The sequence below is a fragment of the Nuphar pumila genome, unplaced genomic scaffold, assembly GCF_984573655.1.
Source record: "Nuphar pumila unplaced genomic scaffold, dmNupPumi1.hap1.1 HAP1_SCAFFOLD_302, whole genome shotgun sequence".
In the NCBI taxonomy this organism is placed as follows: domain Eukaryota; kingdom Viridiplantae; phylum Streptophyta; class Magnoliopsida; order Nymphaeales; family Nymphaeaceae; genus Nuphar; species Nuphar pumila.
The window spans coordinates 32,730-51,503 of NW_028323269.1; the positions used below are offsets into that span (position 1 = coordinate 32,730).

The window sequence follows — 18,774 nt, forward strand, 5'->3', positions numbered from 1 at the left end:
TGTGACAATAAAGCAGCCATATCGCTGTGCGCTGACCGTAAGGAGGGTCAGCGTGTTAAGCACATTGACATCATTCACCATTTTGCACGTGACCATGTGAACAGCGGTGAGCTGCAATTCTTGTATTGCAAGTCTGAAGACAATGTTAGCGACTGTTTGACGAAGGCTCTGGCCAAGCCAGCCTTCGATGTCTGTCTAGTTGGACTTGGGATGGTACTCGTTTGATGGCCCAAAGGGGAGTGTTGGAATCTGATAGTTGCATGTCTGGAGATAGGGTGCTATCTCAAGATTCCTGTTTGGCCCAAGGATGGCGATGCTGTTGTGATGTGCTTGGCTGTCGAGGAGCAGCTGTGAATAAGTACTCAACCTCATCTGAAGTTAGATGAGTTGAGACTAACGACGATCTAGCTATCAGTGAGTCGTTACCTCAAATTGTAATGTTTTAACACAGTGCACATGATCGATTGGGGAACAATGTAACTAGCAATACAGTTTTGTAAGTCGTGGCTTGCATGGTGACATGTTGCGCCGCGTCCAAGCTGTATGTCCTTGCACGAAATCACTTATCCGCCGGTCACTCAGCAATGGTGCCATCATCATCACATTTGGGGAACAAGATGATCACTTGCATAATGCGCTGGAAGTGCGCGTACACATTTTTGAGGCCCATGGGCAATCGGCAGAGTCGATAATGTGCGTCATGCGTGCGAAAGGCGCTGTACTAGCAAGATTCAGGCTCGATCTCGACCTACCAGTGACCGCTGGTCAAAACAAGAGGAGAGAACCATGAGGAAACTGCCAACCTCCAAGGATAGCAATGGGTCTGGCTCAGGTCGCATCCCACAAAGTCAACAGACTGATAGGACGGAAGTGTACGAAGGAGCGGTATTCGCCGGGCATTTTCTTTGGGATATATGGCGAGGACGCATTCGGAGATGGGTTATGCCAGACATCATCCCGTAACCCATCTCCGTATGCGTCCTCGCCGTATATCATCCTGAAGAAAACGCTCGGCGAACATCACGTTACCATGTACTTCCGTAATATCAGTCTGTTGATGTTGCTGGATGCGTTCCCTGCCCCGGATCCTCTGCTGTCCCTAGAGAAGTTGGCGGGTTCCTCGTGGTTCTCTGCTTTTGATTTGACCAGCGGTTACTGGAAAGTCGAGATCGAGCCTGAATCTCGCCAATATACCGCCTTCGCACGCATGACGTGCATTATAAATTCTGCCGATTGCCCATGGGTCTCAAGAATGCGTGCCCGCACTTCGAGAGCATTTCGCAAGTGATCTTGTTCCCCAAATGTGATGACCTTTGTGGGGTTGTACTTGCATGACATCATCGTGCACACCCCCAAGGCGACTTCGCCGACCACTTGGCACACCACCATGCACGTGACTTAAATCGGCTCATTGCGGCATGTCTCAGACTTGAGCGGCGTAAGTGCCAAATCGGCGCGCGCCGCCTCAAGTCTCTTGGCCATATTGTGCGTGCCACCGGCGTACGTACCGACCCGGAGAAGGTGGCAGTAATTGCTGCGCTGCCCTTTGCTGCCAATGCTGCGGAAGTGAAGTACTTGATCGGCATGGAAGGCTATTATGCCAATTGTATCAAGGGCTATGCAACCATGGCTGGCCCCTTGTATGCAGCTTCTCATGCGACCAATCTTGGACGGTGACCGACGCCATGCCCGACGCCTTCGGGGCGCTCAAGGCCTCAATGCCGTTGCTCACTGACCCCGTCCTTCGGCAAGCTGATTTTCGAAAGACTTTGTCTTGACTACCAATTGGTCGACTGTAGCTTGTGTTCGACAAATTCTCAAAAATCCTCTGTTGCTTCTTTTGTCATTATGATCGTTCTTGGCCATGACCTGACCAGTTCGATCATGATGTAAGTGATGTGATACACGCGGACCACAGTTGTACGTCAAGATGTGATCATGTGACCGACTTTGTTGCGCAGGTAGTCGATTACAATGAGACCACGTGAATTGGAGAGCACGCCTGACTGTGATGAACTTGTCAAGTACTGTTGCATGGTATTTCTACTACCATTGTTGAGCACGAAAATTGACGGCTTTGCGTACTGAACCAAGGTCCTTCGCAAAGAAGAAACGCTGTGCATGCTAGTCAACCACAGCACAAGGAGCCACAACCGTCCGGTAGAATGGGGTACAGATAGCTAGCAGGCACAAATGTTTCCTGACAAGGGCGTGTGAAACTCGAACCACTTCCAAACGGTGCCGCAGGGAGGCAGTTTCTCGTGAGCACAATAAAAAACTTGTCCATGCTTAGCAATCAACATTTGGGAGGCCAACATCGCTGGCAATGCCATCACCATCCCAATGGGTGCCTGTCACAATCAGAGACGGACGAGACGAAGGGTCTGGCCGTCTCTGAGCAACATCAATGCCAAGGGGTTCGCAGTGGCTGGCGAGCATATCGGTGATTTCTCCGAATAGCGGCCGCGATGCCGCAGTCTCGGATAAGCAAAGCCCTGCAAGATCTCGCATTGCGTCCGCACACGCCTGCTCACTGGCGCCATCAGCTGGCTGTAGCCGATCGACCACATCGCTCAGGAAGCGTCCCCACGCCAGAACCTGCATGTCCACGCACTATGCTGCAGCCGCTGCATAAATAGGTATAACAATGCAAGCCTTGATGCAAGCTTTGCTTGTGTTCCCGAGCATTGCAGCTCCACCCATGCAGCAACACCCACAATGATTCCGAAAGATAGAGGCGAATGCGAGTGGCATATTCTGACGGCGCAGCAGTGAGAACACGCATGCAGGTTCTGTCAAAGACAGCTTGCAGGCAGGGTGACAAAGGTGTGCTTAGTGCGTCCTGGTGGCTTGATGAGGCCAAGAACATACCTCCATGGCTTCCCAGATCTGCTGCTGTGAGCTGGGGTAGAAGAAGGAGGCGCCATAGTCACAGAGCACAGTCTTGCCATCCTTGTCTGCCAGCATGTTGTGGGCGTAAATGTCGCCGTGGGCAATGCAGTTCTCGTGCAGGTACAGGAGGGCGCAGGATGTGTCAAACGCTGCCTGAAGCGCCCACCTGCAGCACGCCCTCCACGTTAACAGCTTGCGCAGGCTTCTGCAGCGACGCTGAGTGAAGTAAAGCATGCAGAATGATGCTACATAGCAGTGCGAAATGTCGTATAGGCGACATCGTGTCGACAGCCGTATGCAATTGTGTTAGCGTGCTGAACAAATGTGCAGGAGGTAAGCATGCATGGTGGGGCGGTACTGGAAAGGCAAGGCGGAGAACAATTTCGGGCCGATGCGCAAACAAACGTGGGGAAGCGCACTTGACCGAGAACGTAGCATCGCCCCAGCGGCAGCGCAGCAGGGACGCAAAGTTGGGTTTTTCGGCCATAGGTGTGCCGTGCACGAGATGCATGACGACGCCGTTGGGCTCCAGCACCCGCGCCACCACGTCTGTGAGAGCGCAGTGCTGCACGAACACCTTGACGGCGACCTCATCGCATGCCTGCCCGTCTGGACTTGCATCGTCCGATTTGAACTGCTTGAATGCATACTGCAGCCACAAGTTGACATGAAACCAGTGGTTTGTTCAATCGCGTAATGTTTTGGGTCCAGATGCCCAAACATGCATGAAATTTGTGGACAGAGTTAGGGTCGAAACCCGTTCTGGCAAAGCACTGCATGAATGAGATGATTACATCTACTGCGGAGCCTGAGGATGGCCGTGGATGCCTGCTTAATGGAATGCATGCCTCGATGAAATGCTCGTGCATAGTGAATCGTCACAGACCTGGCAAGTGGCAGGCAGTCAAGGGCTAGTGGCGGAAGCAACGCAAACCAAGAAACAGCTCCCCCTGCGTGGTGCGTTTGGACTGATCATATCAATGCTTGCCACGTGACGCGCACAACGCCGCTGCCCGTTGTGCGCGCAACAGGCTGCACACAACAGTCAACGCGTTGACCAAGCTCATCATATCGTGTGAGGCGGCAAGGTGATCCAGTACACTGTAAGGTGGAGCTGGCGACAAACCTGCTTGCCCTTCCACCCAACCTGGAACACGTCGCCCGAAGCCCCGTCCCCAAGCTTGATATCAAGATCCAGCTCAGAGAAGTCTATGACAGGAAGTTCACGAGCGGGTGGTGCTGCTGCAGGGCACACTGGGTTGCCTGCAAGTGAGAACCATGCCAGCCTGGGGAGTTGTGCATATGAGTCGGGCACCGAGGTGATCTTGTTGACTGCCACCCGCATGAGCTCCAGGCATGGGGCCCTTCCTAGGCTCTCAGGAATGCCCGCAAGCTCATTCCGAGCCGCCTGCATGCATTCGCGGCAGCTGAATTTGAGAGCAACTGCTATGGAAGCCCCAGACTTTTTCATCGGCGACATGACTCCTTGTTTCGAATCAGAATTTGGGATATTAGCTTGTGGTATCAGATGAAACTGACCACGGACAATTGCAAATGAACGTTAGTCGGTACGATGATGATGGATCTTACAGCTATAGCTTCGGGAACTCAGCATCGGCCTATGTAGGGGCAATGCTATCATGTACCGTCGCGCTCTGCACGTTTTAGCGAGCGGCCGCGCGTTTTTGACAGGCTTGCTTATTCCGACCGCTGACGTTCAATGAGCTGTATCGTTTGGATGGGCTGTCTTTGTTGCTTGTTGTCTATTTCCTGTTATCTATGTGATGTAATGGTGCATCTTACAGCTATATCTGTGCGATGTAATGATGTATCTTGCTACACGACCGCAGTTACGTGGTAGACACATTGGCACCTCCAAGCACAAATTTATGTGACATGGAATTGTGTGGAATGGATTTAGGGATGCACAGCTGCTGTCAGTAAGCGAGTGCGTTTTGCATCATGATGTTGCCATCATGAAAACTTCGGCACTTGCAGCATACCTGTAGCTTGACTAGCTTGGTGCACTGGCCAAGCTTTCTGGCAGGCTTTTCAGGCGATTGTCTGTGAGGAAGAGCTCCACAAGACCTGACATGCCTCCGATGCTGTCGGGCAGTGCAGTGAGCTGATTACTTTTAAGTCCCAGACGGTACAGCGCCGTCAAGTTTCCAATCGAGTCCGGCAGGGCTTGCAGCTCGTTGCACATCAAATTCAGAAACTGCAGGTTCACGAGCTGGCCAATTGACCTGCAAACGTCACACACATGTCATCTTATATCCAACTGGTCCAGCCAACACCACTGGAATGCCCTTGTTCAGTTTGACGCTTTTAGAGATGTCCTTTCCCTTTGATGCTCTTCATGCTGGCGCGGCTGCTGCACATTCTTCCTGGGTGTACTTTGGTGGATTGCCGCTCCGAGATCAATTCATGGTATGTATCTTGTCTACTTTTGTGCTGATGGGCGGTTGCAGCGGTGGTCAAGGAGACGCAGGGATCGAACTCGGGAGCCGCAAACCAGGACACTGCAGATTCAGTACGCAAAAGATTACTGGCATTGAGTTACAGTTCCCTCGACCAAAAGATGGCAATGCGTGAGTTGCGAACACATGCAACTGTCAGGAGCGAGCGCAGGGTTGCGGTGGGCATGCGAGTTTGACGTTCGTGGCGCAAGCCACGCAGCATCTGCAGGGCGCACAATAAACACGCACTCCGGAACTTGTTGAAGATTAGCGCAGCTGACGTCCAAGTCGACCAGTGCTGTGAGCTGGCCAATTTCTGCAGGCAGCTGAACAAGGCTGTTCCCAGACAAGACGAGCTTGGTGACTAGCTGTAGTGTTGATACTTCTGGAAACTCAACGAGACCAAGTCCTGAAAAGTCACGAGATAGAGAAACCGCATCTTGGGTTTCTTGGGTCGTGTCTTCTTGGACGATGTCACCTGCAGTACCACGCGGCGCAGTGAATCATCGGACCCACCCAACACTGACCAAAGCACAAGAGTTGCCGAGCTAATGACGCACCCATTTTCATCAGCTGACTTCAAGTTTTGCAAAGCTGTAAGGCTATGTGTGTCAACCCTTGGGCACTTCAGCCTTCACCCTGACAAGCGACGATGTTGGACAGAATACCACTGGTTCTGGCTAGAAAAGACAAATGTTGAACGCACAGCTATACCTATCATGCCCTCCAAGTCCATTTGCACTCCTTCCACTGGCTGCTCGTGTGCACCTGAGTGCACATGACTGGGTGCGTAGCAATGCCAGCCTGCCTGACTGTCAGGCTGACACAGGATTCGGCGCGCGGACACTACGCCACCAATCCTGGACCCAGGGCCCTGACAAACCATCGCTCCATTGCGACGCACCAGCCCTAAATTCCTTTTCGTCAAGACCTGGTATACATGCAGTACACGTTTAGCAGGATGCTGATGTACAAACATGCATCAACTGCCCTTTTGGTGACATGCCTGTTGGCGCCGCGCTGAGCTTCCACGTCGACATTGTGTGCTTTGCAGTTGCACATTCCCTTGTGAACATGTACACGATATGGTGACCATGGGACTCTGGGCATGCGGACAGCATGTACTGAACTGCAAGTGCATAAATTGCAACATCGCCGGCATTGTCATATGCATTCGGGGACATGGGCAGTGCAATAACCCAGGAGTTACTTACTGGTGAGGACCAATCAAGTCAGCAAAACTCATCCACATGCTAATGCATACTTTGTCTGTCGCACAACTATCTCAAAGGAGTGCAACTGTACTGAGACACAAATTCAGGAGACTCAGGCCGCGTGCCTGGGGCCTATCAAAGTATTGTGAGTCAGCGCCAACGGGGCACTCTGCAGATTCCTCCGAAGCCGCTGGAATGGGCCTATGGCCATAAGCCTTTGTCACTTTGCCATCGGACTCGTCACGGCTGCATGTGCCCAGAACACATATGAAGGGGGGTGGTGTTGTTGTTCACAGAACCTGAGAAGGCGCAGCTCGTGCAAGCTACACGCTCACACCCATTCTGACACATTCTGAAGGCATGGTGCTGTAACGCTTTGCCTGCGAGGTGCTGTCAACACACCCCTTCTGCTTCGCAATTCGGGATGTGCTCATGTTCCACCAGAACGGGATTGTTTCCATCATGGTCAAGAGGCAAACCCACCACGGGTTCTGAAGGCACAGGATGTGCATTTGCGTATTCATGCTTTTCTCTTTCGCCCTCTTTTGCACACCAGATACCTACGCAGTTTGATGCTGGACTCGGAATTGTGTAGTATTATGAGAAATGGCTGCAGCAAGCGTCTTCGAGCTGTCATCCCCCGCTCCCCCAAGTTTGTGTCTGAAGTTTTTGGGAAAGTAATCATATCTATGGTACCTGTGAGAGGTACCTGTGATCAGTGTACAGGATAGATATAAAGAATACGCATGATAATCATCCATTTTGTCGTATCTTATTTCATCGATAGACACAGGTGTCGAGAGATACAATCACCGTGCAAAGCGGAAATGGCTGGCGATCGCGATGATGACTTGCAGCGACTTTCAGGAAGTGCATGATGTACAAATCTCCCTTGAGAGCCTACTCTGATACAATCATTGCGCGCCCCTTGTGTAAACGTGCCATTTTGAGTTAGCTTGTCTTTGGACGCTTCGCTCTACAGACGTGCAATAGCTGTCCTTGGTGGCGAATGCGACTTCGCGTGGCATAGCGCAGAGCAAGGCCAGCAACGTGGCACTGAGGCTCGTGCAGACTGGACACCATCCGGTGCGGTTCCTACTAACCAGGATATATTCATGCACAATCTAACAATTTGGTTTACATGCTGTGCTCTTATTTGTTTGTGGCCGGCAATCATCCTCAAAAGAAGGAAGGAGAGTCGCGCTGATCGCCAGTCAGGGTTGATTGGGCAGCAATGGAGAGCCTTGCTTGAACAGAATCAATTTTGCAGGAGTCGACTTGTACGATCGAGTATCCTTGATATTTCTTTCAATTGGATGCTTCTGTGACGATGCGCATGCAAGAGGGAAAGCACCCACGCATGCTCGTCAGCGCGCAATCGCAGTTAAGCGCGGTGTAGCCAATTTGAAGTACGCTGCATCTTGTCAACTCGTTTTGCAATGATGTATTAGCTCAAGTTTCATCACGTTGCTTGACAACTCGATTAGCTTTGTTCGACACGACGTTTTCGGTCCGATCTGTCCTTGGAATGTCTGTGAATGTCTGTGCGCATGAAGGTATCCTTTCTCAGCGCCTATAGCTAACTACTTGACGAATTCTATTGTTGTGGTAGCGCACAAGCACAGTTGCGCTTCAGAATGGCCAGCGATCCACAATCATCTGTGCATTGTAGCGAACGTGGAGGAAACAGCTTTGCTGTGCTGAGAAGTGTGATCTCTCATACCGGTACAGAATGGTCACTCAACCCGTGGTTGATGCAATACACTTCGGCATGACAGGGTGCATGAATTCATGTGTGAAGCGCATCATAGCTGCACTGCTCATCCCCTTGCACGTCGACGCCATTCGTGAGCATCATGTCCGCATGTCAAGGCCTCGGGGACGTACCCTCAGCAAGCTTGACTGTTCCAGAACATACTCAACAAACGTCTGGCGAAAGGTTTAAGCGCGAAGCATCTCCTCCTGAGACGTCCTAGGATATGCTCTCCTTCATGGTGGACGTACTCAACCGCCTGCAGGCTTTCATCACGTTTGGTTGTTCACTCGCCATAAACTGTTTTGCAGGCATCCCCTGCAGCTGCCAATGGAGCTCCATCCCACTTGCACCAGCGCAGGGGGGCAGGAGAAACCTCCAAGCCAAGCCCTGCTGACGCCCGGATCCGCAAGCTTGCCTCTGATCCGGAAGCACATGCTGGAAAGATGCACGATTCGCGTGCATTCGTGCGTGGAATGCATCCCAAGTCAGCGAAGGTTGACCAGGGCTGCGTTCCGAGAAGGCGTGAACATTTCTGATTCGGCCGACTGATCAAAGCAGTGCCTGCGGACGTGGGGGTCACAGCGCCCATCACAGCGCCCAGTGGTGAACACCTGCCCCCTGCGACTGTCCTCCAGCAGACATATCTCATGTCGACGTTGAAGCTGCCACTCGCCATCAACAGAGTCGTGGAGTCCGACGTGGGGGAGAGGTGTGAGATCGGGCGAGACGCGTATGGCATGGTACTTCTAGGGCAATAGACTGTCTTTCCCTCATGGCAGTTATCACTGATGTTCATCGTCGTCACCATCATCATGTACAACGCCCACATTCGCAACACAGCAGGTCATGGAACATCAGCGAAGGTGCAGGCAAGCCCGCCCTAAACGCGCTGCTGCTTGCACAATCCAAGAGAGTGCCAATATATCACAGTGTTGCCCGTGCATAGGCCAATGCTGAGTTCTGTAAGCGCATTGATGATGAATTTCTCCTTGTACATCCTCATCACATCACATCATCACCGTAGGGTCAGCGCAACCACGATGTCTCATTGCATGTAGCAGTCCATGTGGGAGAGTGCTTCTGTTACTCAAGCAAACATCTTTCAACACATCGCCAGGGATGATGTTGCAGTGCAAATGTCGCTGATTGCGAGTTTCGACCAGTTGCAGGTGACGGTGTAAGAGATCGTGGGGTACGGCACCACTGCAATTAAGTGGATGCTCGGGGATGGCAATGCGGACGTCGTCGGAAAAATCGTCGCGGAGCTTCAGATGGCCGACCTAAAGCATCCTAACATCCTGCACGCGTATGCACTCGTGCTGGATGCAGACCTCTCGCCAATCGGCATAATGACCGTGTACTGCGATACGGGGTCCCTGGCTGGCTACCTAAAGGCCGATGCAGCATTCTACTCCACACAGTGCTTGGAGCTGGCCATCCAGGTGGCACACGGCATGGCGCATGTGCATGACAAGGCCCGCTGCGCTTTGACCTCTAGCCGGCGAATATCTCTTGGTCCGTGGCAGCGGCGGCAAGCTGCGGGCCAGGGTCGGCGACTTCGGTGAATATGAGCTCCAGCACTACCGCTGCGCTGTGGGTATGCACCATACTTCCCAGCTCCTTGTTGTACACTCTTGTGTGAGTCGATTTGGATGGCGGCATGCTTACGAGTCCTCGGGATCTCTGCAGCATCTTATCAGCTGAAGGGGCTTGTGATGGCAGCTATTTGTGTTGTCACCACAAAGCTTACCTGTGCGGCCGCGCTTGATATTGTTCAAGGCTGACAATGAGGCCGCTGGCGAGTTTGAGTATGGTTGCGGACATTTGCAAGGTTGTCACAATGCCTCTTCAGTGTAGCCGGTACAGAAAGGTATGTCTTATACCAAGAATGCCGGTTATTCACATCTAGCTATGTAGGTGCTGATAGTTAAATGTGCAGCCAGCACACGCCTTTGTACAGCCCTGCATCAGTGCAGCTGTGAAGGCATGGATAGCAAACTGAGGCTGGGCACAAGTGATGCTGGGGAGGACAGCTGCCGTGGCACGGTGCAATACCAGGCACCTGGGGCCGCCAACTCACAGGCCACTGTCACCGACGCGGTCGACGTGTGAAGCTTTAGCGTCGTCTTGTGGCAGCTATGCACGCGGCAGGTGCCTTACGAGGGAGTGCAACATATTGATATGCTCCACGGGGTGGGCGACGGGATCCTCAGCCTGCAGGTGTGCATCTATCTATGCGTCAGGCTATGAGCTCCATTCCGCATGTGTCACATTTTGAGGTCGCCAGCCAAGGGTCCTTGTGAGATTGCCACCAAGCTCCAGCTGCTCCCATGCACTCTGGAAGCAAATAGTGGCAGCACAATGTCTGAAAGCTCAACGCATGCTCAAGCGTCATTTTGATTGACATCCATCTGAAGCTTGTCCATTAACTGTGTCCTGGAGGTTTTTGAAGCCCTGCCGTTGCTGCAGATTGCGGACGACTGCAACCCTCAGTGGGCGTCCCTGGTAAGGCTCCGTGTGCAGAGAGACCCCAGCAAGCCATGGCTGAGCTTGCAGGGCACATGCAACGGCTCCTGGCTCCACCCAGCCCAGCATCTCGCTTACCTCGCCGATTCTGGGCGGCTTCAGAAGCTAAGCCTGTCTGAGGTCGGAATGACCAGGAGGCAGGGACTCTGCTTAGGGAGACATACAAGCATGCGCTGTTGCTTGCATTTGGGAACATCATCAGACATAACCCGATTCATATGTGACTTGCCTTTCATAGTTTGGATTGAAGTTGAAAAAATAAAATATGATTCTCTTTATTAGTGTGTTCTCTGCTTTGCTTGTTCAAGTTGCTGTTTGCCGTCAACTGTGTGTATAGTGCAAGCTCTCGAGAGCTTGTACACAATTGTTAAGCGTCTCTTGATTCTGTTGCACGGCTGACAGTCCTGAAGCAAATTCATTTGGCAACTGCTTCCTTTCTGAGATCTGAGCTGAAAGCATTCTTCTAGCTGTTTTGGGGGGCTCTCCACGCCTCAGCACAATGACATACTGTTAAACTGTATCCAGAGAAGGCTCACTCTTGCAGAACTCATGTTACACCTCCGATAGCTCTTACAGGTGTGAGTAGTAGGATCTGATCCGAATCCCTTGGATCAGCTGTCTAGACACGTAGCGCTTGCGTCATGATATATAAACTTTACATCGTATCTGAGATGCTGGTTTTCCTGAGCATTTCACCTAGTCATCTGCACCTCTGTAAATACAGTTTACCCAAGTACTTTGGGCTCGAGAGCTAGCACGTGGGGCCCGGCGTTTCACTGGTAGCGGTCGTCAAGTGCAGAGTTGCAGCCAAGAACCAACCCCACAGTATGATTACTTGCTGTGGTGGATAGACGTCTTTAATTTTTGTGATGAAAGCAACGAAGTTCACTTGCATCTGGATAGTGCAAGTCCTTGTCAGTGAAGCCAGATTGATCCAAATACACGGACTGAGGTTTGGCCGCTTGATCACAAGTCCACAGAGAAACTGGCTATAGACAGCCAACCACTATGCATACAACTCAAACCCTCCCCTTTGGAACAATCTGCGAACGTCCAACAAACTGAAATGCTTGAGAGAACAATGGAGGGAATGCTATATGCAGTCAGGCAAAATAATGGAACATTGCAATACAAGCGGCCAGTTCACTGCGTCCTTCCCGACCAAGACAGGCAAGCTGAAGTCGGGCTTCCAATTATTTACATTATTGTACCACACAACCCCGACGGCAGCATTGGTTTCTGCCTGCTCTAGCCTGTAATCCTGGCAGCTGGACAGGTGCCGCTGTCTCGTCGTTTACTTCAACTTCGAACAATCCCAGAAGGATGATCGAGTTGGGAAGTTGCAGCCAGAGCAGTTGTCATTGAAGTACTGCCCGTTGGACCAGTTCTCGACGGCATGCCTGCAGCAGCCGCCTTGGTCGCGGCAGAGGTCGAGGCACGACTTGTAGTACCATGTCTCGCTTGGATTGGTACAGGAGCCGGTGGCGGTTGGGGTGGCGGCGGGGGGTGAGAACACTTGAGTCTCAGTGACATCACCTGAAGTGTCGCCGCCAGAGTTTGCCTGGCAACCGCTGTCGCCCTGAGCATCGCAGCCCGTGTCGGTGTTGCTTGTGGAGGAGCCGTCTGGGGTTGCTCCAGTAGCAGTGTTGGCCTCGATAGTTGCTTCACAGCTACCTTGACCAGCGGCAGCGTGCGAGATAGCCTGTAAGCAACCATTGTCACTAGTCCAGGAGAGGAGCAGAAAGAGGTAATGTGCGAAATTGAGCATTTGGAGTTCGTGTTATAATGGAATGCAATGGATCCTGAACATTCCTCAGTTGATGTAAGACAGCGTCATGATCGGTGATCAGTTGACCACACCGTACGATCTGGGCATAGTGTGTTTGTCTCGGTCGGGAAGCCAGATATCCTCGATGACAATGCAATGCCAACTCGCAACCCAAGCAGCTCTGAGCCAACTATCACCTAGCCACAAGCATAGCATGTTGCTACAGCCATAATTTGGCGCAAGCTTACAGGTGCATCCAAATTTGCACCCATTGACAGCTCCATCAAGCCAACACTTTGTGGCATGCATGCAGACATTACGCGCACGGTTCTGTGCAAGGCCAGCAATATGACCTTGCTCTGTCATATTCGGAACACAGCATTAGCCTCTGTGCCATACATGTGCAAGAGCGAGAAACAGTCTCAAAGGACCATGGAACGAAAGAGCTTCACCTCTGCGAAAGACTCGATGCTGGCGGACACAAAGGTCTCCTGGTAGCTTGATGCCGATCCGGTGGCATCACCTGCTCAATTTCTCAAGTGGTTAGCATTGTACAGTACGTTGGATCTTCAAGACTTCTGCCTTTGACCTAAGTCCACTATCACTCATCTCAGTATTTTATTCAGTCCGTTTCGAGCTATTGAATGTACCAGGACACGCTTGGCATCAAGTTATAGAAAGGTCTTGGAGGCAGTATAGACAAGAGCGGCAGTTCATTCAGGAACGCAGCTGGTGTGCCGCCCATGTTTTCGTGAAGCGCAAAGCTGGATGCAAGCGCTGCCCGAGCAGCCTTCATGAGTGAACAAACAACAAAAAGAACAGCGGGAGGCATGACGATGATGATGATGTACCTCTTTACAGCACTACCGCATCCACATGGACATTGGCAACTCCATGAACTACTTGGGAATCAGTGCTACTATTACTTTCATCTGAGGGAAACGATGAAGAGGGAAACTCACCTGCCGTGCAGACTTGGGAGTAGGCTTTGGCATGCGCCTTCACCACCACACTCTCCATAGTGGAAGCTGTGCCGGAGGCATCCACAGTGCAGCCGCAGCCTGATGCTGCAGAAGCCATGGCCTTAGCAAACGCCTACAAGCATGACTTGCTCATGTGAGTTCTTTGCAGGCATACCACAGATTTCCACCGGAAATCAGAGTTGATAGACTCAAACATGCATGTTGCAACGCAGTTGCTTGCATTTAGTGAACAAGAGACAAGTATGCCTGCAGATCTAATGTGAGCTTACAGCTTGATTGAAGGACTTGAGGGCGCAAATGGCACATTTGTGACAACCTCACCGATCTTAGGCAGCAGGGAGGGCTGCCTGCCAATGCATAAATTAGCTGAGGCAGGCGCTTTGCAAAAGCAGCTTAAGCGTGCTGAATATCAAGCACAGGTAGAGAGTTCATGTCAGCCTCATGTCCGTGGAAATGATTGAGGGCAAGATGTGAATGCATGTTCATACCGCTGCAAAAGCTTTAGCAGTAGCCGTCACACTTGCATTGCTGGAGGCACATCCGTTTGCGTTCCCTGCATGCCACAGCATGTGCACTTCACGGCGATGTTGCTGAGTATTTGTGGTGCATGCCTGGGTGTTCTGGACTGCTTGAGGACGTGTGCAGGTTTTCAACCAAGCTCCTTATAAAGACAACTTCAAAAGCAGCCCTAAATAGCCAACAACGATGGAGATATGGCCAAATTCAGGACTGGTCATGCTCGTAACTTTCCTCCATTGCTGCTGCAGAGCTTGTGTGCCACTCTACAGTCAGCCAACGAATCAAGAGAGATTGTTGCGTCGCAAGATATCCGAGCAGATGCCAGAGACAAGCAGCAAGCCAGATTTGATGCAGTCGTCTGGAGTGCACCATGCTCTCGATCATTGATAAGATGAATTGACTGTGGGCAGGCTTGTTTTTATCGATCTCAGAACAGAACATGCATGCGTACGTGCACATGAGTAGAGCTGTACCTTTGGTGACACACTTGGAAGCTGTAGCAGCAATTGCTTCTGCCGCTGCATAACCACATGCCTTGGCAACAGCATGCACAGCAACCTTGGCGCTTCCTTGACAGGCAAAAGCCCCAGCATCAGAAGCTGCAAAAGAAACAGAGTTGTAATGGGGCCCAAGTCTTCCTGGTGAACATTTTTTCACAATTCGTTTCTATATTGTTAGCTCAATCCAGGCAAATGCTGGATCGATACATAAACATTTCAGTAGGCTGGCAAGCCGCAGCGAATACAGCATTCGTTGAAGCCTGGACCATCATGATCACGGACACCATGGAGATCTTCAGATCATATCCCGTCAAAGAACTTGCAGCGCGACATCAAACCATGGCAGGCAGTGCGTATTGTCTCGCACCTGCGGAGGCGATGGCGTCTTCTGATGTTGTGTGCGCGACTGTCGACGCGCTTGAAGTGCAAGATGCGCTCGAAACGGTACCGAGGATATCTCGTCCAGCTGCACAACCACAGAGAAGTCTACTACAGACAAAGCGACGAAAGCGAATGACTTGAATAAGCAAAGGACGGGCTGCTGGGGGACTTTGCATCGGTGCGGGGTCCCCGAAGGTGGGCGATTGTGCGTTCGTGTATACCATATTCATTATACAAGTACACCAGCATGGGATGAATGATAACGATTTGAAGGACAAAAGATCATTTTCAGCCTGCATTCATGCATTCTAAGCAGTACGCAATGCACATGGTGCCATTTGATTGATCGTGGACACAGCCCCGAAAGCACGTTGCCGTCACGTTGTCGTCAATTCAGCCACCCTTCATCATACGCCAGCAAGATAAGCAAGCCTTGCTGCAAACGTATGCTGAAGCGCACCACTTGGAGTTGCAAGGAACGCCGTGGTCACTACAAGCAGCAGCGCCACTGTGCGTGGGTGCTCCCGACACCATCGAGCATTTACAACCATGGTGACGTATTGCAGAAGACAAGCAGGCGTTGAGAAATGGACGAGAAATACCCTGAAGACGAGCTTGGAGAGCAACCACGGGTTACTGTCGCGCCACCCGGCTGTACTTATGGCACAAGGCAGCCGTTTGGTCGACACTGATCTCGCCTTCGGACGTGAATAAGCACACGTGCACAGTTCGCCGTTTCGCGTCCTGAGAATCTGCCGAACCGCTTCGCGTTCCGACATCGCGCATGATGCGTCGTGATGCACCGTCCCAGATCTTCTACACGTGATCCATGTCGTGCGGCACGACATATTCCACGATGTTGCGGAACGATAATTTTTCTATGAGTGGACAAAATGAGTGGACAAGTTGGTGTCGACGCAATCCGAAAGCGAGTGCTGCAGATACGAAGCCCACTTCTTTGTTGCCCTGCATCTTCCCACCGAACCTTCACGGTGACTGGAACTTCACATGTCTGGTGTCATTTGTCGCAGTGTGGCTCGGCCACACAGTGGAGTATTGCGTTTGCCTTTGTGTAACACAACACCGTCAGCTTCCCTTAAAAATGCAAGGCTTGCATGCCGTAGTAACACTCCCAGTGCTATCGATGATTTTCTGAGTTCCGTGCGCATCTATGCTTCATGGTTGTGCTAGTCGTCCTGTCGTCCAAGACACATTTGCCATTGTGTTGTCGTGTCGCAAATCTAGTTGCGATGTAACGGGCCCTGCTCACATAGTTGAACACATATCATGATTAGCGACCGAGGCAGCCACAAAAGATCCCCTGTGTGTAGCACTTGCGTCGCTTGTTTTAGTTTCGCTTCAGCGTGCTGTTAGGGTACAAGTTCCGAAAGGATGTGCTTCGCTTGCACTGAATGCCCTTGTACATACTCCTTTCAAAGGTTAAATAAATGTTGAAGGTCAAGGCACTGAAAGTTTGCTTGTGCAGGTTCCAGTCGCAGCTCTGCAAGCTGCTCACCCGGGTCTACAGGCGGGCTTTGCCTTCAACAGCGTTGTATTCGTGTTGGGCATCCAAGTCCTTCTTTCTGGGTTATCTTCCGCTGGAGTTGCTCACGCATGGTTTCTGGGTGGCAGCATATTCTCAGCATTTGGATGGAGTGGGTACCTGCTGGTGTGCCTGTACTTCATCCTGGGCTCAGCGGTGACCAAACTGAAGATCAAAGAGAAGGAAGCCGCTGGGATTGCAGAAAGGGGTTCTGGCAGGAGGACGCCTGTGCGCACCTTCCAACTTCGAATGCAAATCGTCACCAGCAATTGTTTCTTCACATCAAAAGTCCAAGCTGTAAACTTGCATTCATTGTGCATATCCCTGAGACATGGCCTGCATTGCTTGGTGCATTGGATGCTTGGTTGGCCTGGTGCTGCGAAGGTGTAACGTGAAGGTAACAAGCTGTTTGGGGAGTGTCCTTCCACACTGCAAGGTTCGACATGCGCATGCAGGCAAGTGTGTGGGGCTCAGGCATAGCCGGTGTGGCGTGCGCCTGGGCAGCGATCATCACAGGCAATTACGAGCTTTGGCAGGTGGGATTTGTGGCCAGCTTTGGCAGCAAGCTGTCGGATACGGTGTCCAGCGAGGTCGGTAAGGCGTATGGCAAGACCACATACCTAGTCACCAACTTCAAGCTAGTGCCTAAAGGAACGGAAGGTGCAGTCAGCTTGGAAGGAACATTGGCAGGTGTTGCGGCGGCCTTTGGCTATGCCATCCTCGCCTTTTATGTCGGGCAGGTACGGCAAACTACTCGAAGCACTAAGAGCTGAGAGCTTGGCAGTGCACGTGATGAGTCGTTTGCAGCGCCGTCACATGTAAACAGGGGACAATGCTGGAGACATTCAATTTTGTTTCTTGAACTCCGAACGTACTTCAATACGCAGAGACAAGTGGCTCCCACTTTTCGTGTGTCCAATCTCAGGAAGTATTCTTTCTGAGACTATGCATGCTGGTCGCTGAGGGCCGGTGTCGTTGTCGCCAGCGTGCACTACATGCTTGTGACTTTTGATTTCTTAAGTTTTCATTGCAAGGATGTCGAGCATAGGTTGTTTGCCGTGTTGCGCTGTGCGCATTGCAATGAACAGACTGTCTTGTGGTACAAAGGTGGCATCCTTTGTGATCCTGGGGCTGCATTCAGGTCGACTTGAGGGATGCCATCGTCTGTACACTGGCTGCGACCATCGCCAACTTGTTCGAAAGCTACTTGGGAGCTTCGGTACAGGGTGAGGTTGAATGGCTGACGAACGATGTCGTCAATATGATCCAGATCACTGTTGCCGCTGCCATTGCGATCTTGCTCAAAGCAAGCATGCAGGCGCTCTAGGATCATTTCTTCTTGAAAGCTTCCCCTTTCCTTTCCGTGACTCTTGTTGTACTTTCCTTGCTGTGTCAACATTACAAGCATCACTCTTCATATATGTTGACTTGGGCTATGTGTGGAGTTCATCGCATTTATGATCCTTGTGAGGGTCTTGTATTCTATTTCTGTTTCGGGCATGATGTGTTACATTGCATTTTCTCACTCACAGTTTTACCCCCTCTCTCAGACTGGTCTCTATAGCCTTCTGTGAGTAAACCTGTGATATTTACAGGTAATCCTGTAGTGTTTCGCATGATCCGTGCCGTGAAACCAGGGCACAGCATAGTGGCACTCCTATCTCAGAGATATCTACCAAATTCAAGTCTTTGGATAGATGTATGTCGCGAGCACAATCAGTGAGGGACAACAATCAGCATGCTGCTTGTACCACAGGGCGTTTAACAGCAAGCCTTAGCAAAATCGTACGGCCCGCTTGTCTGTCAGCATGCAGATGGGTGATAATCTGCTTGCATGATGAACGGTGTCAGGGTACAGTGCCACTCAACGCAGACGAAGAATAGTCATCTTGCTCAATAAACGTCTTGTCAGTCTTGCATAGCGTCGCCAGTAATGACGATTTCACAGAATGCTGAGCTGCAGTCGGTGCGCTCGTTTTTGGATCCCGTTTTCAAGGATTTCACACTGCCTCCAGAGATGACCAAGCAGATTGAAGAAGGCGTAAGACGTAAATACGAAAATCCTTCAGTGAAGGACGCAGAAATTGTGTTGCGAAAATCAATCACAGCAGAGAGGGTGCGCACCTGTGCACACTGCGCAAACAATCAGGTCTGCCATGCTTCCGCGACTTGTGTGCAATCTGGTCGGTTTGCACGCTGTCGTGACCTTCATACAAGTATGCCAACGCTTCTA

General features: G+C 51.4%; 2 protein-coding genes across 2 annotated transcripts; one reads left to right on the forward strand and one right to left on the reverse strand.

Moving 5' to 3' along the window:
• Positions 1-2,289: 2,289 nt before the first annotated feature.
• Positions 2,290-4,372, reverse strand: LOC149810553 (uncharacterized). The gene is made up of 4 exons (XM_089994213.1): positions 4,019-4,372; positions 3,312-3,541; positions 2,872-3,058; positions 2,290-2,598 (listed from the first exon to the last, which is right to left on the reverse strand). Exons 1-4 carry the CDS (start codon positions 4,370-4,372, stop codon positions 2,290-2,292), a joined length of 1,080 nt encoding a protein of 359 aa, XP_089850339.1.
• Positions 4,373-15,547: 11,175 nt separating this feature from the next.
• Positions 15,548-17,868, forward strand: LOC149810554 (protein VTE6, chloroplastic-like). Its single transcript, XM_089994214.1, has 4 exons — positions 15,548-15,652; positions 16,485-16,769; positions 16,997-17,281; positions 17,683-17,868. The coding sequence occupies exons 1-4, from the start codon at positions 15,548-15,550 to the stop codon at positions 17,866-17,868; spliced, it is 861 nt and encodes a 286-aa protein (XP_089850340.1).
• The last annotated feature ends 906 nt before the right edge of the window (positions 17,869-18,774 follow it).

Excerpts from the sequence above, each read along its gene's own strand:
- LOC149810554 (XM_089994214.1), top strand. The coding sequence starts at position 15,548 with ATGGTGACGTATTGCAGAAGACAAGCAGGCGTTGAGAAATGGACGAGA. Across the intron at positions 16,770-16,996 it reads GTTCTGGCAGGAGGACGCCT|GCAAGTGTGTGGGGCTCAGG; the intron begins GTGCGCACCTTC and ends ATGCGCATGCAG. Across the intron at positions 17,282-17,682 it reads TCGCCTTTTATGTCGGGCAG|GTCGACTTGAGGGATGCCAT; the intron begins GTACGGCAAACT and ends GGCTGCATTCAG.
- LOC149810553 (XM_089994213.1), bottom strand. The coding sequence starts at position 4,372 with ATGTCGCCGATGAAAAAGTCTGGGGCTTCCATAGCAGTTGCTCTCAAA. Across the intron at positions 3,542-4,018 it reads TTGGGTGGAAGGGCAAGCAG|TATGCATTCAAGCAGTTCAA; the intron begins GTTTGTCGCCAG and ends TTGTGGCTGCAG. Across the intron at positions 2,599-2,871 it reads AGATCTGGGAAGCCATGGAG|GTTCTGGCGTGGGGACGCTT; the intron begins GTATGTTCTTGG and ends GTGGACATGCAG.